The sequence below is a fragment of the Spermophilus citellus genome (assembly GCF_964194105.1).
Source record: "Spermophilus citellus genome assembly, chromosome: 1".
Lineage (NCBI taxonomy): Eukaryota > Metazoa > Chordata > Mammalia > Rodentia > Sciuridae > Spermophilus > Spermophilus citellus.
This window is the reverse complement of record NC_138182.1, coordinates 11,482,026-11,506,109: the sequence shown is the minus strand read 5'-3', so window position 1 is coordinate 11,506,109 and position 24,084 is coordinate 11,482,026. Positions and strand designations below refer to the sequence as shown.

At 38.8% G+C, this 24,084-nt stretch overlaps 1 protein-coding gene across 6 annotated transcripts in view; it reads left to right on the top strand.

Moving 5' to 3' along the window:
• The first annotated feature begins 2,040 nt into the window (after window positions 1-2,040).
• PCCA (propionyl-CoA carboxylase subunit alpha) overlaps window positions 2,041-24,084 on the top strand; it is a 371,716-nt gene continuing 349,672 nt past the window's right edge. For 5 of the 6 annotated variants that reach the window (XM_081297671.1, XM_081297670.1, XM_081297669.1 and 2 more), the window contains exons 1-4: window positions 2,041-2,204; window positions 17,952-18,029; window positions 22,871-22,918; window positions 23,030-23,098. In XM_081297671.1, coding sequence (XP_081153797.1) covers window positions 2,100-2,204; window positions 17,952-18,029; window positions 22,871-22,918; window positions 23,030-23,098 — 300 coding nt within the window. In that variant the 5' untranslated portion in view covers window positions 2,041-2,099. The remainder of the gene's footprint in view (window positions 2,205-17,951; window positions 18,030-22,870; window positions 22,919-23,029; window positions 23,099-24,084) is intronic. The other variant, XM_081297666.1, reaches the window with a different exon arrangement.

The following is a 24,084-nucleotide window of genomic DNA, read 5'->3' as shown; positions in this document are numbered from 1 at the left end:
CTATTCCCAGCAGGATACACCCTAAACCTGGATCCGCCCTAATCCAGTAGGATCCTCCTTAAACCCGGATCCACCCTGGTCCTTGAGCAGGGTCACCTTACTCAAGCATACATGCAATGTCACTGCGAATGACCTGAGTCTAAGACAAGCCCATTTCCACAATGGAGAGTCCTTCCTCTAAGCAACATGGGGTAGGCTGACAAGAAAATTTTGACGTGTCATTCTTACTTGGCAATGGCTCTCAGCACACAGACCTTACATGGCTCTCAGCACACAGACCTTACATGCCTCGGGCCAACCCTAAGTGATATGATTACATATTCTTGTAAAGAAGCCTGGATTTTGTAGTTTCTAGCTGCATGGTTATGGGCCCAGCTAAAACTCAGTAGTTCTCTTATCAGAATTGAGATAGTTTCTTTAACAATTGACATTCATGGAAAGAACTCCTATAAGTAAAACAGAACCTAAAGTGAACTAACCCAAAGAATAAAAAATGGAGGAGTGGAGACAGAGGAAAAGAAAAGCAGATTTTCTGGACAGGAAATTAGTTCAGTCTTAGGTACCTCAGGTATATAAATGAGAAATCCTGTAAAGATGTTATTTGTTTTCATTTTGTCATGAAAATTCCTATTTACGTTTAAAAATTGCACTCAATATTACCTTTCTTATATCTCCAAACATCTTGTTTATTGCTTTTGGCATTAACATGCTGTGATGTGTTCTAAGTCATTCCTAGTTTTGTAACTCTCTCAAGGTGATTTTAAGAGAGGCAAAATAGTTAAGAGAAGAAATCAGGGTACTGAGGTATTTATAGGTGAGATTATTTGCTGATATTTGCTTTAAAATACCCCAGTAAACCGGGGCCCTGTGGCACACACCTGTGATCCCAGCGCTGGGGAGGCTGAGGCAGGAGGATCACTAGTTCAAAGCCAGCCTCAGTAATTTAGCAAGGCACTTAGCAACTCAAGGGCTGACTTTGAACTTGTGATCTGCCTGCCTTAACCTCCTAAACCACTGCATTACAGGTGTGCACCATTACACAGGCCCGTTTGTTCTTGAATCCTTACCTTTCTGTAATCTTTTAATCTTCACTGGCCACATCAGTTCAATTGCAATTTTAAGACTTGTGTACATTTATGAAGGAGGCAGTTTGGGAAAGGTGTGTGCATGAGGTTCAGTGTGTTGCTCAGGTCACTTCATTGGGCCTTAGCTTATTTTCAGGTCTTGTTTCTAAACATCTCTAAATAAAATATAAAAAAAGGCTTGGAGATGTGGCTCAGTGATTGAGCACGCCTGGCCAAAACAAACAACAACAACAACAACAAAAAACCCAGCAAAAATGAAAAAGGGGAATAGATGAAACAAGACTGGTAAAATGTTGATTTGTTGAAGTTGTGTTATGGGAAACTGGATGATTATTAATACAATTTAATATTTTTTTTGAGTTCGTTAAAACATTTCCATAACATTATCTATTCTTTGTTTCTTAAAATTGGTTCAATGTATAAGATTCTTGTACAGTTTAAAATAAGAGAATCTGAGGCATCTGGCAGCAGCTCCTGCTGGAAAGTGACAGAAACCCATTCGGGTTAGGGCTCAATTCCCCTGACACGCTGATGTGAAGTGGCAGAAGTGGGAGCTGAGTTCGGGCTTGTGATTTCTAGACCTGGTGCTTTTCCTGTTACCACAAGCCTGGAGTTTAGAACCCTGGGATTCCAGGGTGACTCAAAGACCTAACCAGCACGACCGAGCGCCGCCAGCGAAGCTGAGCCGGCAGAGTTCGCGGTCGCTGCAGGCGAGCCGCCGCTACCCGCGCGCGTCCGGGGTCTCTCTCCCGGGGGTCGGCTCGGGCGCGTGGCCTCCCGCTAGGCTCGCGGCGGGACGCGCCGGCCGCCGGCTCCCGGAGGGTCCTAGAAAGCTCCTCTCGCGGCGCGGCTCCCGGCCCGGGAGGTTAGAGCAGACCCCCTCCCAGCCCTCCCCGGGCGACTGGGGTGGGGCTTCGGACTTCTGGCTCGTGATTGGCCGGGGCTCGGACGCTCCCCTTCCGCCCCCTTCCGCGGGGTGAGAGGTCAGCTGAGCTCTGATCGCCGGGGGCGACCATGGCGGGGCTCTTGGTAGGGACAGTCGCGCTGATCGCAGCCGGACGGCGGGGGCGGCGGCCCCCTCATCAGCTGATGTGGAGCCCGGCGCTGTGGACCCTGAAGGTGAGACTCAGTGAGGCTTCTGGGCCTGGGCTCCCAGCCGGCCTCTCTCCTGGGGGCCGGTGCCCCGGGCCAGACGTGTCCTCTCCGGACCTGGGTTCCCGGCTTCTGCGCCCCTCGCTCCTCCTCCATCCCCGAGTTCGCCGTGGAGCCGGATCGGGAGGGATTCCTCGTAGCAGGGATCTCCCCAGGGTCCCGAGGGCAGAGGCCTACGGAGGCAGGCGGCTGGGCATTTTCTGCTCTCCTAGGCGGTTGCTGGCCCTAGGGCAGTGAAGTACCTGCACAGCCTGAGGACAGGTTCCAGTGCCTCTAGGGTACTGGCTTGGTGTTATGCTTTCCAGTATGTGTTTTTAAGAGTCCCTGCCCCTTTTGAGAGTTCTTACGAATGGCTGCTCAAGTTAGGGTTGTGAGTTTAACCTAACTTTTAAAGTAATATATGATAGGATTGCTAAATAGACTTCAGGTTTGAGTTGACAGCCTTCCCAAATTGTAGGGCATCACACTGGTACCGTATGTGAAAAAGTCTGTGCATTTCTTTCTTTCTTTCTTTTTTGCTGTGTAGTAGATTGGTTTGAAACATATTTCAGCATTGTTCACCCTATGGTGTTACCGTGGCAATTTCATCTACAGGTTGGCGTGTTGACCTGTGCTGCTTGATTCTTGATTCTTTCCCCCTTTCACTTGGAGTCTTTCCTAACTCTGGGCTTAGTGTATGTAATAAAACCCTATTAAGTCATTTGAACCAATTCTTTAAGATGAAGGCCCCTGAAAACCATTTGTCCGCAGGTTTAGTGTGCTTATTAAAACTTTTTTTTTTTTTTTCCTCCACTGGGGGTTGAACGCAGGAGCTCTTAGTCACTGAGCCACATCCTCAGCCCTATTAAGTATTTTATTTAGAGACGTGGTCTGAGTTGCTTAGTTCCTCCCTACTGCGAGGCTGGCTTTGAACTCTTCCTCCTGTCTCAGCCTCGGGAGCCGCTGGGATTACAGGTGTGCGTCAACGTGCCTGGCCCCCCCTTTTTTTTCAATGAAAAATCTTTAAAAAAATTCTACATAATTTGATTTATAGTTATTGAAATTTAGATTTGGAAGATACTTCAGAGATGATCTGCCCTCTCTTACTCTTTTTGAAGGTGAGCAAATTGAGGTCCAGTTGGGCAGTGTGAGAGAGCTGGAAGTAACCTTGGCACCTATATTTGCTTAGTGTCAGTTGCAGAATGTCCACTCTGGCTGTTCTTTGTGTTGCTATATGCTGTTTGTTCTTTATTTTTTTTTTGGTGTCTGGGATTGAACGCAGGGGTGCTTAACCACTGAGCCGTATCCCTAGTTCCTTTAAAAAAGTATTTAGAAACAGGGTCTCACTAAGTTATTTAGTGCCTTCCTGGGGCTGACTTTGAACTTGTGATCTGCCTGCCTTCACCTGCCAAACCACTGCATTACAGGTTGCATCATTACACAGGCCCGTTTGTTCTTGAATCCTTACCTTTCTGTAATCTTTTAATCTTCACTGGTTACATCAGTTCGATTGCAATTGTAAGACTTGTGTACATTTATGAAGGAGGCAGTTTGGGAAAGGTGTGTGCATGAGGTTCAGTGTGTTGCTCAGGTCACTTCATTGGGCCTTAGCTTCTTTTCAGGTCTTGTTTCTAAACATCTCTATTGAATAACTCCTGTGTTCCAATTCTAGGGCATGAATATGATTTGTTTTCTTAGAAAATTTGGTCTATTAGTAAGAGAGAAAATGCTATTGGGGAGGGGGTTTGATGTTGTAATAAAATATAGGGATTTGACCAAGTCAGTACTTTCAAGTTCTCTGTCCCAAGGTACTATTCTGGTGCTTTACTTGAGTTAATGTATTTAATCTTCACAATAGCCATGTAATCCCCACTTTTAGAAGAGGAAATCAGGGCACAAAGTGTTATGTGACTCGCTCAAAGTCAGAACTAGTAAGCGGCAGACATAGTTCTGGATTTAGAACTCCAGAGGCAGTGCTCTTTTAGAAAATTATTTATTATTATTACTATTATTATTTTGTGGTGCTGGGGATGGAACCCAGAGCCTTGCATGTGCTAGGCAAATACTTTTACCATTTGTCACACCCATATCCCTCAGAGCCAGTGCTCTTAATCATATTGTAAGGGAGTACTTACTTTGGGAATAAAAATTATGATAAGGGGCTGGGGATGTGGCTCAAGCGGTAGCGCGCTCGCCTGGCATGCGTGCGACCCGGGTTCGATCCTTAGCACCACATACCAACAAAGATGTTGTGTCCGCCGAGAACTAAAAAATAAATATTAAAAAAAAAAATTCTCTCTCTCTCTCTCTCTCCTCTCTCACTCTGTCTTAAAAAATTATGATAAATATTGAAGGGTGAAGTGAACTTGTAAAAAATTAATTAATTAAAAATTTGTTTTTTGTGGTGGTGGGGATTGAACCTAAGGCCTTGTCCATGTGAGGCAAGCCCTGTACCAACTGAGCTATCTCCCCAGCCTGACTTTTTCCTCCTAGGTTAAAGAGAAGTGGTAGTGTTATACATGGGAGAACAGCAAATGGAAGGGTCCAGTGGCCAGAGATTTACAGATCTTAGAAAAGCCTATTGGGGGTGTGGTGCAGGGACGTCCTGGTGCTAGAGAAGAAGGCAGGCATCAGACTGTGGTGGGCCTTGTTGATGCTGTTACAGAAATTTAGTGTTTATCTTAGAGCAGTGGGAAGCCATTGGTGCTGAAGGTGGGAGGGATGACATTGACATTTTAGATTGAAGATGCTAAGAGGAGAAAGTTGTTACTGTAGTTACTGTTAGACACTTACTGTAAAATATGTAAGCTTTGATTTTTCTTACCTGGTTTCTTTGTTTTAATGTGTCAGCAGAGTCTGCATCTTGTCTATTTTTATGGTCTTAACACAATTTTTTTTTTTTTTAAGAGAGAGAGAGAGAGAGGAGAGAGAGAATTTTTTAATATTTATTTATTTTTTTAGTTCTCGGCAGACACAACATCTTTGTTGGTATGTGGTGCTGAGGATTGAACCCGGGTCGCACGCATGCCAGGCGAGTGGGCTACCGCTTGAGCCACATCCCCAGCCGCTTAACACAAAATTTGACACAATAGGTGCTGCATGTCTGACAGTGGAGTAGCATTATGTTTGTGCCAGCAGAGAATTCCTTGTTGAAATAAGAAGCATCTCTGAAGTTCACTATCAGTTTAGGGAACTTGAGCTGCTGCTTAGTTCCTCTCCATGATTCTTTTCTATGAACCTGAAATATGCTCCACTGAGTCTGTTTGAAGCAGAATCTTTTGAAGATTTTAATCCCTCCCGCCACTTCTGCAAACCTTTGGGTTGGATGAAAAGCAGACAACTAACTTTAGACTAGTCTAGAGAATTCAGACCATTCTTTTAATCAGCTAACAGGATTTGTTTATTTTTAGGTATATGTAGAGTTAACCTTTTAAATTTTATTTGTTATAGATATCAACTTTTAAAACATATTCTGTTAAATACCTAATTGTTTCCACTGCCTAAATTCAGTGGCTGGAAAATATTGGTTTTATAGGAATTCCTACAGTTTATTGAACTTTTATATGCCTTAAGTGTTTTTCATATATTATCTATGTAGCAACTACATAAAAAAATCCCAATTTCATAGAAAAGAAAACAAAGCTCAGAGCAGTTAAATAATTTAAGGACACTATTGGTTAAGGTAGAATTTGAACCTTGGACAGTATGATTCCAAGGCCTGGCTTTTCTGATTACAAATTGTCTCTCATTTGAATGATAGTCTCACTGTATGGTACATTTACAAAGTCTGTATGCTTAGGTTCTCTATGTTCCTCAAAACCTATGATTCATTTCTAATCCATAAACATGGGAAAAAATGTTTTAGGCTTGTCTGAGTGCTTTAGAATTGCCTCAGGAAAATCTTTGTAACATGTTGATACATTTCTTTTTTTTTTTTTTAAGATTTTATTTATTTATTTATTTTTAAAGAGACAGTGAGAGAGGGAGAGACAGAGAGAATTTTAATATTTTTTTTTTTATTTTTTAGTTCTCGGCGGACACAACATCTTTGTTTGTATGTGGTGCTGAGGATGGAACCCGGGCCGCACGCATGCCAGGCGAGCGCGCTACCGCTTGAGCCACATCCCTAGCCCCTATGTTGATACATTTCTGACAGATCATTTGAGAAAATTTTTTTCCATGACTATTACAGAAACCGGTGTAATCAGATGTTTATAGACATTTGTGTATCTACATATCTACTATTTGGATTTCTTCCTGGTCTTAAGAGGTTTAGAACAGAGGTAAAAGCTGTGATAGCCTCTTTCTAAATAAGGTGGAAAATTGGTGACATTTTTGATAAATAGTGAAGGAAAAGGAGTTATTCCAAACTTTTTGTTGCTGTTGTTTGTTTTTAAATGTGGGTAAGTCAGGAAATAGAAATGAAAGGGGGATTGGGAAGAAAAAAACTTTTTTTTTTTTTTTTTAATACAGAAACATAGTGTTTCATCTTCAGTATTTGGTGTTACAAGCCTGTAAGAATTATGTTGAGGTGCTGGGAAGACAGGAGAATCAGTGGCTCGTTTTTGGGTCAATGATTGGAGGCAAAAGTTACAGTTGGAACATGAGCCCTGAGGCATACAGTGGGTAAATAATATTTAATTGAGTAAACACTCCATCTTACAATACTAAATTAGGATTTGGAAGAAGGAGGAAGAGGTAATAGGATTTTGAGGAATGGGTTGAGAGGAGGTAGAGCTATTAAATGAGGGAAGAACTTTTTTTTTTTTAATATTTTTTGGTCGTAGTTGGATGCAATATCTTTATTTTATTTTTATGTTGGTCTGGCGCATGCTAGGGGAGCCACAATCCCAGCCCCGAGGGAAGAACTTTTTTAAGAAATTGGAATTATTTATTTTAATTAGGTATATATGACAGCAGAATGCAGTTTGATTCATTGTACAGAATTATAGCACGACTTTTCATTTCTCTGGTTGTACATGATGTAGCATCACACCATATATGCAGTCATACATGTACTTAGAGTAACTGTCCATGTCATTCCACCGTCTTTCCTGCCCCTATGCCCCTTTCCCACCCCGCCCTTCCTTTGCCCTACAAGTTCCTCCATTCTCCCATGGCCTTCCCTCTCAACCCCCATTATTGATCAGCATCAACTTATTAGAGAAAACATTTGGCCTTTGATTTTTTTTTTTAAATATTTTTTTATTTTTTAGTTCTCGGCGGACACAACATCTTTGTTGGTATGTGGTGCTGAGGATCGAACCCGGGCCGCACGCATGCCAGGCGAGCGCGCTACCGCTTGAGCCACATCCCCAGCCCTGGCCTTTGATTTTTTGGGATTGGCTTATTTTGCTTAGCATGATATTCTCCAACTCCATCCATTTACCTACAAATGCCATAATTTTATCTCTCTTAATGATGAGTATTATTCCGTTGTGTATATATACCACAGTTTCTTTATCCATTCATCAATTGAAGGGCATCTCGGTTGCTTTCACAGTTTAGCTATTGTGAATTGAGCTGCTATAAACATTGATGTGGTGGATTTACATTTTGAAAATGTAAAATGGCTTAATATGAGTATGTGGGGTGGGGAAGATGGATGCAGGGAGACAAGTCATGAGGCTGTTGGAGAAGTTCAAGTTAGAGATCATGGTAACCTGTGCTAGGCTATAGCACTGGAGGTGGTGAGAACTTTGGTAAGAACTGGTCAGATGTGGGATGTATTTTGAAGCTACAGTAGTAAATGAGATAGCACTACACATTGCTTTGAACTCCTCCTGCATAGGAGTGGGGGCAGACCTGAATGGACTAATCAATAGCACTGGCACTGGTACTTTTCCAAGTCCTTTTTAGCATAAAGTTTGACCAATAGCGTTAGTACTTTTCCAAGACCAGATTTATAAATTTTTAACCAATAGCTATATAAACCTCTAGACTAATGCACTTAAAGCAAGCCCTACTTGGTCCCTTCTTGCCCTGGGCACATGTTATATAATTTCACTAGGTGTCAAGACCTAGGAAGAGAGAGGATAGGAATGAGTGTTAAGGTTTTCTTTCTGGGGTGATGAAGAATGTTGTGGAATGGATAGAGATGATGGTTTCACACCTTGTGAATATATTAAAAAGCACTGAATTGTATATTTTAAAAGGGTAATTTCTATGGTATGTAAATTACATCACAATAAATAAGAATGACTCAAGTCAATTTCCTGAGATCCTGGGTTTGATAATGTCTTAGAGATAGGAAGGCTGATGCTTGGGAAAGAGGGAAGATCAAAATAATAGTTATGGCTGGCCAGTGGGGCACACCTATAATCCCAGCTACTTGGGAGGCTGAGGTAGGAGGATTCCAAGTTCTAGGCCAGCTGGGCAATTTAGCTAGACTTTGTCCCAAAGTTAAAAATAAAAAGGGCTGGGTATGTAGCTTGGTGATAGAGTACTCCTGGCTTCAATTCCCAGTACTGTACATACGCACACAAAGACCATAGTTTATATTAAAATAATTGTTTTGAAGCACTGTACAGATTTAATGCAATTCCAATCAAAATCCCAATGACATTCCTCATAGAAATAGAAAAAGCAGTCATGAAATTCATCTGGGAAAATAAGAGATCCAGAATTGCTAAAGCAATCCTTAGCAAGAAGAGTGAAGCAGGTGGCATCACTATACCAGACCTTAACTATACTACAGAGCAATAGTAACAAAAATAGCATAGTATTGGCACCAAAACAGACTGGTTGACCAATGGTACAGAATAGAGGACACAGAGACAAACCCACACAAATACAGTTATCTCGTATTAGACAAAGGAGCCAAAAAAAAAAAAAAAAAAAAACATACATTGGAGAAAGAATAGCCTCTTCAACAAATGGTGTTGGGAAAACTGGAAACCCATATGCAACAAAATGAAATTAAGCCCCATTCTCTCACCATGCACAAAACTTAACTCAAAGTGGATCAAGGACCTAGGAATTATACCAGAAACCCTGCCCTAATAGAAGAAAAAGTAGGCCCAAATCTTCATCATGTTCGATTAGGCCCGATTTCCTTAATAAGACTCTTATAGCACAAGAAATAAAATCAAGAATCAATAAATGGGATGGACTCAAACTAAAAAGCTTCTTTTCAGCAAAAGAAACAATCAGTGAGATGAAGAGAGAGCCTATAGAATGGGAGCAAATTTTTATCAAACACATAGAGCACTAGTCTCTAAGATGTATAAAGAACTCAAAACTCTAACACCAAAAAAATAAATAACCCAATCAATAAATGGGCCAAGGAACTGAACAGATACTTCTCAGAAGATGATGTACAATCAATCAACAAATATATGAAAAAATGTTCAACATCTCTAGCAATTAGAGAAATGCAAATCAGTGAGAATGGCAGCTATTAAGAATACAAACAACAATAAGTGTTGGTGAGAATGTGGGGAGAAAGGCACACTCATACATTGCTGATGGGACTGCAAATTGGTGCAACCACTATGGAAAGCAGAATGGAGATTCCTTGGAAAACTTGGAATGGAAACCCCATTTAACCCAGCTGTCCCACTTCTCAGTTTATACCCAAAGCACTTAAAAACAGCATACTATAGAAATGCAGCCACATCAGTGTTTATAGCAGCACAATTCACAATAGCTAAATTGTGGAACCAACCTGGATGCTCTTCAGTAGATGAATGGATAATGAAACTGTGATATATATATATATATCACAGTTATATATTATATAAAATATTTTATATATATATAAAATGGAATATTACTCATCATTAAAAGAGAATAAAAATCATGGCATTGCATGTCAATACATGGAGTTGGATAATATTATGCTAAGTGAGGTAAGCCAATCCCCAAAAACCAAATGCTGAATGTTTTCTCTGATATGAGGATGCTGATCCATAATGGGGGGTGGTGGGGAGCATGGGAGGAATGGAGGAACTTTAGATAGGGTAAAGGGAAGGGAGAGGAAGGGCTCCGGGCAGGTGGTAGGAAAGATGGCGGAATGAGATGGACATTATTACCCCAAGTACATATATGAAGAAGTGAATGGTGTGACTCCACTTTGTGTATAACCAGAGACATGAAAAATTGTGCTCTATATGTGTACTATGAATTGAAATGCATTCTGCTATTATATATAACAAATTAGAATAAATAAATAAATTTAAAATAATAATTGTTTGGATTGCATTTATGAAACACAGAAAGTTGTATTTTTCTTATTTGTTGTATGTCTGATCACATAATTGGTGCAGAACAGGGCAAATGGTGAGAACTCAACATTCTCAGGTTGATGGAGGATTTTGGGTTGTTGAAAATGAAAACTGTTCTGGGGAGGTGGGGTGGTCAGGTACCTGGCTTTTGTGAAGGTGGCCTCAAGAGGAGTGAAGGGGGTGGGAAGCTAAGCCAGGAGGGCTTCCCAGCTGGAGACCACTGTTCTGTTGCAGGGGTGCTCTAGGGTCGAGGTTCTCAAAGCATGGTATCCCAGCCAGCAGCACCAGCACCAGAACTTCTTAGAAATGCCCCTTCTTTAGCCCTCTGGAAGACCCACAGAATCAGAAGATCTAGGGTGGAACCCAGCAATCTGTTTCCCAAGCCCTCCAGGTGATTCTAGTTTAAAAAAATACTGTATAAGGTGAGCTGCACATGTAATTAGATTTCTTCTAGCATTCATATTGAAAAGTCAAAAGAGATAAAATTAACAGTATATTATCTTTAACTTAACATATTCAGATTTTATTTCAACATGTAAAAATTTACATATGAGGTCTTTTACATTTTTTTTTTTCAGTGTCAAAGGAAAAGAAATACAGAACTTTAAAGATATGAATTGGTAGCTGGTTGCAGTGGCACACGCCTATAATCCCAGCAGCTTTCGAGGCTGAGGCAGGAGCATCTTGAGCTCAAATCCAGCATCAGCATCTTAGGGCAGCCCTATGCAACTTAGTGAGAACCTGTCTCAAAATATAAGGATTGGGGTTGTGGCTCACTGGTAAAGCACTTGCCTAGCATGTGTGAGGCACTGGGTTCGATTCTCAGCACCGCATATAAATAAATGAATAAAATAAAGGTCCATCAACATTTAAAAAAATATATATATAAAAACATAAAAAGGGTTGGGATGTAGGTTAGTGGTAAAGTGCCCCTGGGTTAAATCCCCAGCACCCCACCCCAAATAAATGAAAATAATAAATAAATAAATAAATAAAATAAAAAATAAAGATTTTGATTGGTTTTATTTTCCATTCTAGAACTGGGCAACACTTCATGCCATAAAATTAAAAAAAAGTGTTTGAAGGAACTGAGGAGAGGAAGTTGGTTTTAGAGAAAGAAAAGGGGTGGAGAAAGAACAAGCAGGAATGAAAAAGAAATTGGTCATTTCAAAGTTGTAAGGCATAGATAGGGAGAAAGAACAATGGAAAATGACTAATCAGTTAACATCAGGTTACTTCAGGTTCCTTTTTTTTTTTTTTTTTTTTTGAGAAAGGATTAATTCCAGAGACTTATGTCAATTAAAACTGGCCTGTTTGTGAAACTCAACTGTTCTCTCTCTAATGCTGATCTCTGTAAAGATCGGATAAACAGCTTAGTTGAGTGCAAACCTTTGGCATGAGTGTCTCTTTTAGTCTGCTCCATGGGGCCTAGTGTAGGAACTTAGTCCAGAACAATGGCCTCTGAGTTTTTTCTTTTCTTTTTTTTTGGTATTGGAGATTGACTCCAAGGGGGCTTAACCACTGAGCAACATCCCTGGGCCCCATTTTTTAAAAAATGTTTTTTTAGTTGTAGATGGACACGATACCTTTATTTAATTTATTTATTTTTATGTGGTGCTGAGGATCGAACCCAGGACTTCCCACGTGTAAGGGGAGCGCTCTGCCACTGAGTCACAACCCCAGCCTTTTTTTTTTTTTTTTTTTTGAGACAGAGTTGATTAGGACCTTGCTAAGTTGATGAGGCTGGCCTGGAACTTGAGGTCCTCCTGCCTCAGCCTCCTGAATTGCTTGGATTACAGGTATGCACAACCATGTCTGGCTAACCTGTGGTTTTCATTTAACACCTACAAAATCTGGTGTGGCATTTACTCTTATAGCCCATTTGAATTTTCACTATTTGGAATTAGTCCCATTTCAAGTGCTTAGGAGCCACAAGTGGCCAGTGACTGCCAAATTGCAGTTCTAGAGCACAGATTGTTCTCTGGAGTTGGTTCCACCTTGGAGTGAAGGCACTGACCTTTTGAACCCTGTGCTAGTTCTTTGCTGTAGGCTGGGAGAGGGTTTTCAGTCTTGATGGAGAACTCCTATGTAGTAGAGGAAAATGGTCTTAGTCAGGGAGCAGTGTGAGCCATTCGTCCTCAGCACAGCAGCAGGGAGATGCCATACTACTGTGTGAGGGGTCTGCATGGGCAGCCACAGTGTCTGCTAGGAGGAGTGGCCAGGCTGGGAGGCAGAGCCTGGACAGTCTTGGGATTTGACTGTCCTGAAGGTGGTGTTCTCTATGGCTTTGGCAGCCAGTGAAGACCAGTCAACGTCTGTTTAAAAGACAAACTATACTGTAGTGACAACCTCACTCCCTCCTGTGTCTTTAGAGGGCATTCCCTTAAAAGGTCCCTTTGGTCTGTTCAAATGCTGAAATCAATATTCAACCGATGGTTTTGAGCATGGAAGCCAGGACCTTCCTTCATCTGGAAGCTTAGAGCTGCAGTGTTAGCTTGTGGTCACCTTGGTAAGGTCATCTTATGGCTCCATTAACTTGCAGTTTTGAGGACAGGTTTCTTCTTGGAATTGACGTGTCCATAGAATTGTTTTAGTATCATTCACCTGAAGGCCACTGTGGCTATGTCAAGAGCTATAGTAGTTTGGGTTTTGGCAGAACTAATGCTTCAATTGTTCTTTAAGATAACTGCAAGTGGATTTACCAGTTTTGCCTGTGATATGGCCACGTATTGAATGTGGGACATCCTGGGCCCAGATGCTGTTTTATCATATCAAAGAATGTTTGTTTCCCTGCTTGCAGTGACTAGAAGACATGGATCCATTTTGTCTAAAAGTTGTACCATTTCTCTCATCTTTTGGTTAACAGTTATTGAATGATGGCTATAACACATGCACCTGTGCTAGGCATTTTATACATTCTTATTTAGTCCTCATAATGGCATTATGACCTAGGTAAGTGCTATTACTATCCCCATTTGCAAATGGGTGAATTTTCCTGTATACCTAAGAAGTGCCAGAATCAAGATTCTAATTCACATTAGAATTTGAGTCTAGGCCAGAGTTGGTTTTTTTAAATTTTAATTGTTTAGTTGTAGGTGGACACACAATATCTTTATTTCATTTCTATGTGGTGCTGAGGATAGAACCCAGTGCCTCACACATGCTAGGCGAGCATTCTACCACTGAACCACCACCCAGTCCTAGGCCAGAGTTCTTGATGCCTCCTTTCTGCTAATGGTAACTCACCAATGGCTGTGATATAATTTTAAGAAAGAAGGGGAAGGCCGACTACTCCTGTTTGTTTTTTGTGTATATCTTACCTTCCTACACTGCCCTCCCCCACTTTGTTTGTAAAAAGACTCATTTGATCCTCTTAACAGCCTTTCTTGTGAAACAGGTGGAGGCTGGGGCCCAGAGGAGTGATTTGCTGCTATGAAGCTGTGGAACTGAGCCAGCCCAGGTCTTGAGATGGGGGTCTTGCCACTTTCATTGCCATCCTGTTAGCAGGCCTTTCTCTACTAAGTGTGGAAAATACAGGAAATTGTCCAAGGCAGGAATCCTTGGCAGTATGTTTTTGTGAGAACAGTTTCCACACCTTGGCATTTCTCCTCTATGACAGGCTTACAGGTTGTTATAAACAGAGTTGATTCAAGTTTTTTTCTCAGAACTTTGTTGCTAGGAATTAAATGAATTTTGGACTGGGCTTGTAACCAGTTTCTTACATACTTAACAAAAACAGCAAATGTTTAAAATTCTGTGTAGAGGTCCAGATCAACAGATTTTTACTAACTTGTTCCTTGCATTTTAAAAATAAAATTTTAAAATTTTAATAATTAATTATTAAATAATTTAACTATCTAATTTTTGACCCATCATTTTTTTCTTCTCCTTCCCTTTCATTGGAGATTGAACCCATGGGCTTTTTACCTCCCAGCTACATCCCTAGCCAGCTATTTATTTATTTATTTATTTATTTAGAGATAGGGTCTTGCTAAGTTGCTGAGGCTGGCCTCAAACTTGTATGGATTCTCCTTTTTAAACTTCCATTAAGATCAGCCTGGAGTAAACAAAAGAAAGAGCGTTTCTGGGGCTGACTCTAGGTAGTTCTGACTCTGGTGAGGGCTCAAACGCTTGCTAATAAGAAGCATCCATTCCTTTTAAAACTTTGGGCCACATAATTGCAAATTCACGTGTACATGGGCTATATACTTCCTTTTTTGATAATGGCAGCAAATGGTGTATTAGATCTTCAGAATCAAATATTTTCAAATAATAATAAAAAGATTCCAAAAACATTTTTGCTCAATTAGGGATACTGGTACATCGTCTTCTGTGTTTTGGCCAGGTATGACTTGGAATAGATTTGATTGCATTTTAAGAACTGTGTGGTATAGAAACTTTTCAGTCTAGTTTTACATTATTGACACTTTTCTATAAGTAAATATATACTTAGATTCAGCTAACCCAAATATTCCTCAGAATTTGGTTACTTAAAAAATTCTGAATTGTTTTGGGTTAGAAACTCTTCTGTGGCCAAGGTTTAATTTAATTTAGTTCATTCTTTGTGAACTAAAGAGCCTATACAACCTGAGGTGTTTATTCTGCAAGTTATCTGGAAACTGAATGTGAAATTCATACTTATCAAAATTAATGATATTAGCTCTATTTCTGCATTTTTTTCTTTCATATTTCCGAATAGTTCAGCAATGAGATCAGTGTTACAATTATCTTGGCCCCCAGTAAGTCCTCCAGTGCTCTTGTATAGGTGTGCTAAGGTCTTGGTTTTTGAATAAAAGTGGTTTAGGTCCGTAATGGACCTTGGAGAAAAGCCATTTGAGCTTTTACTTAGCAGAGAGCAGAGAGTTCCAAGTGGGTTGCTTGCTCAAGTCACAGGGGTAGTGAGGTTGAACCTGGTGAATGTGATTCCTCTCTGGAGTTCTTTCTTACATGGCGATCTGCTTTCCTGATTGTTCCTTCACCCAAGCAAAGGCGTCACTATTTATTTTCATTTTCCAAAGAGAATTAGAATACTGAAAATGTCCAGATTGTATTTTCTCTCTTGAAGACTCACATTTGGTTTCTGCCATCAGGAATCAGTTATACCCTTTGTTAGTGATTAAACACATATGTATGAGTTTGCTTTTTGTAAAAGAATATGTTGACATGTTACTGAATAGACCATTTTGTGGCTACAATATTAGGATGAATTAGTGAGAGTGCAAAACTCTTGCTGTCCCATCTTACAAAACTGATAGAAAGCTGGCGAGTTATTAACTTGTGAAACTTTCCTAGTGCTGCTTTATAGCAGCACAAGTGTTGAAAAATTCCCAGGTAGTTTTTGCTTCTCATTATTCCTAGGGTTTGTTTTTGGCATTGGTTGAGGCTATAAACACATAATTTTTTTGGGGGGGGAAAGACTGTTATCTTTATGTTATTAAGTTTGCTGTAACAGTCAAGTTTCTAAATTATGCCTATTCTGTAGTGGGCAGAAGATTGAATTTTTAGTTGAAAATACAGAGAGTGGTGAGGCCCTTTTGGTGGTCAGTTTTATAAAACTCCATATCTTCCAGTAGACATTAATGTCAATGTGGGAGGTGCCATTATTTTTATTATCATGTAAGAGAAAATACTTCCAGAAGCTTTTAACAAATCATGTTAAATCTTGTAACCATTAAAGCCCATTCCTGTGATCTTTGAGAAATTGAAGTGTTTGGGATTCAATTTCCTCATGAAATTAGGGATAGCACTCTTTTAACTCATGGGGATGCTTGAAGGAATATATGAGACAATCTTGGTCTTTAATAGGGACCAATTAACAGTGAACAGTTAATTTTCTTCCCATTCTAAGTTCATTATTATTCCTTTTTACTTGGTAGTGTAAAGGCTTTATTTTATACACTGTATCTTTCATGTCTATTACCTTTACTTTTGTATAGAGATTATATTTTGCAAAAAATGAAAAATAAAATGAAAAGAAAAAAGAAGAGATTATATTGTGCAACTTGAGTCTTAATATTCTTTAAAAATAATTGTATATATCTTTGGAGTTCATTTAAAAATGTTACTATAAGAACATTTTGTTTCTTATTTGAGTGATTTCCCTTGTAGAAAGTTGTAAGAGGTAATACTTGTTGGCTTTTCCTGATTTTTTTTTTTTTTTTTAATTTCCAATAGCAGGGATTGAACCCAGCGCATGCTAGGCAAGTGCTCTGCCACTGAGCTACACATCTGGTCCTCTTTATTTTGAGACAGAGTCTTGCTAAGTTGGCCAGGCTGGCCTAAAACTTGAGATTGTCCTGCCTCAGCCTTCTGAGTAGCTGAGATTACAGACATGCACCAACATGCCTGGCTTTTTTTTTTTTTTCATTCTGGGGTCTGGCTTTCAAAGTGATTACTGGCTAATCAATTTTTTTAAACCTTGATTACAATTTTTTTGGGGGGGTACAGGGGATTGAACTCAGGGGCACTCGATCACTGAGCCATACATTTGTATTTTATTTAGAGACAGGGTCTCACTGAGTTGCTTAGTGCCTCAGTTTTGGTGCGGCTGGCTTTGAATTAGTGATCCTCCTGCCTTAGCCTCCCAAGCCCCTGGGATAACAGGCATGTGCCACTGCCCCCAGTCCTTGATTACAATTTTTTTTAGTCATTTTTTAAGGCTGAAAGCGTTAAGATATGCTTTCTCCGCAAACAATAAATTAGAAGTAAATTAGTATTACTTTTATATTTTTATCAATAAAATCACTTTTGTGTAAGAAAAAACAATAAGAAGTCATGCTGAAGACATTGGCATATTAAAAACATTTTATTACTTTCTGGTCACTGATGAACATGAAGCTCCTTGAAGCCAAGACTGGTATTTTGTAAAGTTCTTTATGGTATGTGACGTTTCTCACCTTGCTCTGTGAGTCCATGTTTGGAAAGACCTTTCTTCAGATTTACTTAGTTCATTGGCTTATATACTTCTTTGGAGTTTTTTTTTTTTTTTTTTTTTTAATACTAGGGATTGACCACAGAGGTGTTTTACCACTAAGCCACATCTCCAGCCCTTTTTGTTTTTTATTTATTATATTTTATTTTTTTGTGGTGCTGGGGATTAAATCCAGGGCCTTGTGTATGCAAGGCAAGCATTCTACCAACTGAGCTATATCCCCAGCCCCTGTTTTTTATTTTGAGACAGAGTCTCACTGAGTTGTTTAGGGCTTCACTAAGTTGCTGAGACTGGCCTCAAACCTGTTATCCTCCTGCCTCAACCTCCTGAGTCACTGGGCTTACACATGTACAGCACCATGCCTAACTTTTGATGCCTTTGGTTTCATTTGTGTAAAGGGGATGATTCTGTAGTTACAATTTCCCTTCTATAATTATGGTGTACTGCTAATAATTACATATAGTGGCTGATAAAACATTGTAGCTAGAAGCAAACTGAAAGAAGTACTCTGAAAGAAATATTTCAAAACCCATTTAAGCATCTAATTTATTTCATTTTCTTTCTTTCTTTTTTTAATAGCATGCTCCACACTATTCAGAACGGTGCTTACTAGTGTCCCGTTGTCTCAGTTCAGTGAGATATGATCCTAATGAAAAAGTAAGTATTTAAAAACTAATGTTAACAGCTAAGTTTTTCTATGTTCAGTGGGGCAGATTAAACTTTATTAATACTGTACAATTATTTACTTCTTTATCATCATAAGTTTTACAGATTCTCAATCTGTGTTCTTCTTTTCATTGTGGGCCACAGCCTGAGTCCTTTAATTTTGTCTTTGTATCTATACCAAAACTTGAATACATTGGTAGTATATTTCCTTTGTTTTTAGGAGAATAAGTAGATATTATTCTTTGTTAAAGACTGGGCACTTGCAAGATTTTGTTCAAATTATTGAAGTTTTTGTTTCAATTATTAATATTTATGACTCATTTGGATTGAGGGCAATTAGGCATATTGAAAATTTTGGGACAGGGTAATTCCAACTAAAATCTTGGTATATGATAATGTTTGAGCCTTGTAATAGGAGAGAGAAAGAGATTAGAAGTGGTGATGGGAAATAAAACATGTTTTAGTCGTGATGTAGTCTTCAAAGAGGCAGAAAATTTTGGTCAAGAAGAGATTTTGCAAGATAAATGTCATTGAAGTGTAACTGCTGTGAATGATTAATCAAGAGTACCATATTACTGAATTGCACAGAACTACTTTGCAGATTCTTTTGAATCTGAAGATTTGAAAGAAGAGGAGTCTACATTTTTGCCATTCAATAGAAATATAACGCAGGGGTGGGGTGTGGTGTGGTGTGTAGCTCAGTGGTAGAGTGTTTGCCTTGGGTTGTATGCACAAGGTCCCGGGTTCAATCCCCAACGCCACAAAACTGACAAAAAAGAAATAGAATTTGAGATACAGTGGCAGGAAAAATATAAATTCAAATTTTCTATTTGCTATATTATGAAAATAAACAGGTAAAATTAATTTTAATATATTTATTTAACACCTAAAATGTTATCTCAACATATAACCAATATAAAAAGAATTAATGAACTGGGTATGCATGCCTGTGATCCCAGCAACTTGATCCCAGGCTGAGGCAGGAGGATGGCAAGTTTGAGGCCAGACTTGGCAACTTAGCAAGACCCTGTCTCAAAAAATAAAAAGGGCTGGAGATGTAGCTCAGTGTTAAAGAATCCCTAGATTCAATCCCAATTAATGCTGCCCCCCCCAATAAACTAAAAAAAACACTTTAGATTTTGTTTTTGAATGAAATCTTCTAAATCTAGTAAATCTTTTTGTACTTTTCTGGAACATCTCAGTTTGGCAACATTTAAAGATCTCTAGTTCATGTGGACAGTACAGGTTTTCATAGATTAGCTATGAGTGAAATTTCGCTGTTATGAAATCTATAGTTTGATTTAAAAACTTTACCACAGACAATTTGCTTTGGAGTTCATGTGTACATATGTTTGTGCACACAGTGGACCACCTCCTCCAGCCACTCCCTGTCTGCCTATAGTTTTTCCATTTGTAAAATGGGGATATTATCAAAACTGACTTCATAGACTTTTTTTTATCTTTTAGATTAATGAATAACTTTTTTTAATACAATATAAAGAGAATAAATAACCATTATCTGATAAGTGAAATAATTCACAGAAGGGTTTGCCACAGTGGCTGCTTTATAGAAAGCACACGGCCTAAATGTTGCTGCTTAATATTACCCTTAACAATTCAGTTTTGCACATTTGAATTCTGAGGCTCCAAACCCCTTGATAGGAAGCGAAAACCGGTGCATTCTCAAGCCTCTCTTTCCCAGAGCTGGTGGGCTTTCCCATTGCGCTGTGGCCTTTCTCAGAAGTATCCAGCAAGTGACTCGGGGTCTGGAGTTCTGCTGTCACTCCTTCCCCAAGTACCCAATGGAGCAGGCCAGCTCAGTCCTTCTCCAGGTTTCTGGATGAAGTGCCAGCTGTGCATTTAGACCCCAGCAATGAGGATCTAAGCACAGGGAAGGAAGAAAAAGAAGTGGGGGTGGGTACAGAGACACTGCATGAAAAAGCTCTCAAGAAATCTCAGGAGACTTTGCACCACAGACGGCATCATTTGTACAGTGAAGAGCAGCTGCTGTGGGTTCCCCTGCATCTCTTCCTATACCCAGAAGCCCCTCTGTCTTTAGGGACTTAGACTTCTGGTTTATATTTGTGGTTTTCATTTTCTTTTTCCTCAGAGTGTCTTTGGGGAGTCTTCATGTAACTCCACTTGTAGAATGAAGTCCTGGCTTATAAGTGGAATTTTTGTCCATCATCTGCCTTTTTGTCACCCAGGTTTATCTGGACCGTTCCCCATACATGTTGTGTTTTGAGCTGTAGAAAAATGCCTTGTAGTTATTTGTTGTCATCCTCTTCCTTCAGTGTCACTTTCTTCACACATCCCGCCCATGCTCTCCCTTCTCTGTACCTAGCATCCTGGGCACAGCTTTAATGTAGCACTTAACATGATTTGTTGTGATTGTGTTATATTGTCCACTGACGTCATCAAGCATAGTTGATATTTACTTGTAACTGACGTGGAGGGGGAGTTTTAAAGTTGATTTAACTTGATTGGCATGTATGTCCTTGGATATGCGTGATCTATCTGGAAGAATATACAAGAGACTAGTAAGAGCAGGAAACTGGAGTGCTTTTAAAATTCTGAACCATATGTTTCTTGACTTATTTTTTTTTAAGAGAGAGTGAGAGAGTGAGAGAGGAGAGAGAGAGAGAGAGAGAGAGAGAGGGAGAGAATTTTTAATATTTATTTCTTAGTTCTCGGCGGACACAACATCTTTGTTGGTATGTGGTGCTAAGGATCGAACCCGGGCCGCATGCATGCCAGGCGAGCGCACTACCGCCTGAGCCACATCCCCAGCCCTCTTGACTTATTTAAAAGAAAATTTTTATGTAGAGAAGATTAATATGTGTTTGAGTTTGTACACTAATTGGTAATATATTAATAGCCTTGAGTAGAGATGATGTGTCAGGTGCAAACACATATTTTTGTTACTGGGAATTGAACTCAGTGGCACTTTGCTACTTATCCAGTTCTTTTATTTTTTATTTTGAGACAGGGTCTTGCTAAGTTACTTGCTAAGTTGCACAGGCTGGCCTTGAACTGTGATCTTTCTGTTTCAGCCTCCTGAATTGCTGGGATTACAAATGTGTACCACCATGCCCAGCCAAATATTTGCTTTGATACAGTTTTTCCTGATTAGTCAGGGGCATACTCCTAGATTCCTAACAGTCTGGCATGTGGTTCCATGCAGTAGAATAACAATAGTTGTAGCTAATGCTTGTTGAGTATATATTATGTGCTAGGCACTGTCCTGGGTACTTTCAGGGTGTTAATTCGTATAATTCTCATGACCTCTTATGGCAGATACTCTTATCCTCATTGGTATATCAAATGAGGGACAAGAAGTAGATAACTTGCCCATGGAAGAACATTCAAGAAGAACACGTGGGAGTTCTGGGGTTTTTCAGACTGGATAGTTTGGCTCCAATTGACTCCTAACCACTAGTTCTGCCTTCTGTACAGAAAGCAGAATGGGATTCTTCCTTAATCCTTGTAATTGGTCATACATATTTGCTTTAATGGTTGCTTAACGTGTAATTTACAGGAATGCTGTCTGCAGTGCTCTTATCAGATGTAGTTGTTTAATGCTTCATAAAATTTCACAGTTTTAAATGCGGTTCGAGGAAGTGTAAGCATTGTTTTCTAGAACTGTGCCTCCTGTTTAACAGGGATTTACTGTGACCACTTGGATAGGAAGTTTTACAGAAGTCTCAGGCCTGAGGTGAAAGCAGGTTATTTTAAGAGTCTCTATAGTTCCGGGTTCTGTCACATCGAGAGCTTGCTAGTTTACAATAGCAGCTAGTCTCAGGTTGGTGAAATGAATCATGTATGAGGTGAAGGTCAGACCAAGAGTTTGAAAGCCTTTTCCATTCTGAGATTCTGGACTTTCCCTGTGGGTTAATATGGTGCTTTAAGTTATAGAAGAGTAATATTTTAGAAGATCACGTAGAACTTTAACTCTTCTTTTAGAAATATAAAACATTTTTATGATTCTCTCTACTAAACTTAAAACATTTCACTGACCCATGAATAATTGTGTACATATGTGCATTGCATCCCTATTACTCCCAATTGTGTGTTTTCTTCCCTTCTTCCTTCCTTCCTTCTGTTTTTTTCTCTATGTTAAGGATTGGGGATTGAATCCAGGCCTTGCTCATGGTAGGCAAGTGCTCTACCATTGAGCTATATTCCTTGCCAATTGTGTGTTTTCTAAAAAAGAGATTAGTCAGCACAATTTTAGAGTTGGAAGAAAGCCTTATGGAATACTTATTCATTAGTGTACTATCAGTTTATGTATATGGAAGTTAAGAAATTGCTTAAGCCAAGGTCATCAGTAGCAAAGCTGGGCTTGAGACTTAGGTCTCCAGATACACACCAGAAGCATTTTTCTTATCATTTGATTTTAGCTGCTTCAAAATGTGATGATTATTCAGACTTAACACTGAATTCAAATGGTATGACCTACTTGGTCTGGACATCTTTGGATATAAGCACAAAACAACTCAGGATGCTTAGGACTTCCCAGACATTATAAAATAAAATTTAAAATAAAAATTTGAAGCATTTTTGAGTTAAAAGTTTTTTAGTTTTTTAAAGTATCATTTGAAGATTTGCTTTTGTTAAGAAAATTTATTTCCACTTAAAAATAAAGTAACCTAGTCAAGTCATGCTATAACAAAGTAATTAAGGTCAGATGATTTTAGTTATTTCTTGGTTTTAAGTGCACATATTGTCCTAGAAAGTCAATGTTTCCTAGAATAATGTCCATTGTTGATTATGGAAAAAACTTGATGTTTTCTGGTCTCAAACAATTTTACCTTTTTTTCCTTCTTTTTCAGACTTTTGATAAAATACTTATTGCTAATAGAGGAGAAATTGCATGTAGGGTGAGTAGAATTTGAATTCTCTTTTCCATTTTACTCAATGAAATTTATTATTATTAAATCCCTTTAAATATGAATTACTATAAATAGATAACATTCATGTATTTTAAATAGGTTATTAAAACTTGTAAGAAGATGGGCATTAAGACGGTTGCCATTCACAGTGATGTTGATGCTAGTTCTGTAAGTATATTTTAGTTTAAATCTGAACTTAATTTTGAGTTACAGACAACAAAAATGAAAGCTATTTTATTTTTTATTGGCCTCAAAAATGCATATTAATTTTTAAAACTTAATTTTTCACTGTTATATTAAGTAAAATGGAAGTGTCATAATGTCATCTCTATGTGTCCTAATTCTTTGTTTTTAAAGCTTAAAAACCAAGAATAGACTAAAAAATTGCAAAGCTATTGCTGGTCAGCAAGTAGATTTAAGCAAAGCATGAGAAAGTTAGATGGAAGATTAATGAACTGTTTATACAATGCTCCCTTATGAAAGCATGTTTCCTCAGCATAACTCCAGTGTCACTAAGGGAATGCTGTGGTTGTTTAACCTTTCCTAAATGGCTGATGTGTTCAGCTGAAAGTTGATAAATGAGAGATAGGCTGATGCTAATTGGACATGAACAAAAGAAGGTATAGCATAAAGCAATGAATGATATATAATTTTATCTGGCATTTTTAACACAGCAGGCATTTTTTAGCTGTAATGAACTATGAATGAATAGAAAAAAAATCCCATGGGAAAAGAATGTAAATTATTGGAACTTTATGGAATGAAATATAAGTAGTTGTACTTTAATGTAAGTTGCTATTTTTCAAAAGTGTGCTTTTGATAACTAGACCTTTTGTTAATGTTAGCTTTTATAATATAGTAATTTAATACAGTTTTCAAGTTTTGTGATCTTTAAATTTTTGTTTTATCCAGAATTATGTTGTTGATTTTTGTCTTATTGTAATTCTCCTCCTTTTTAAGAAATAAAATGGAAATAACTACAAACTAATTTCCCGAAAATAAATGCTAAGTATATAATTTATTTGGCACCTGCATTTAAAATATCTATCTTTTAATGAAAAGTAATGGAACATTTTGCATATGTATTGTTTGATATTCTTTTTTTTTAACATTTGATTGTGGCTTCTTTGCAAAAAATCATTTAAACTATGATG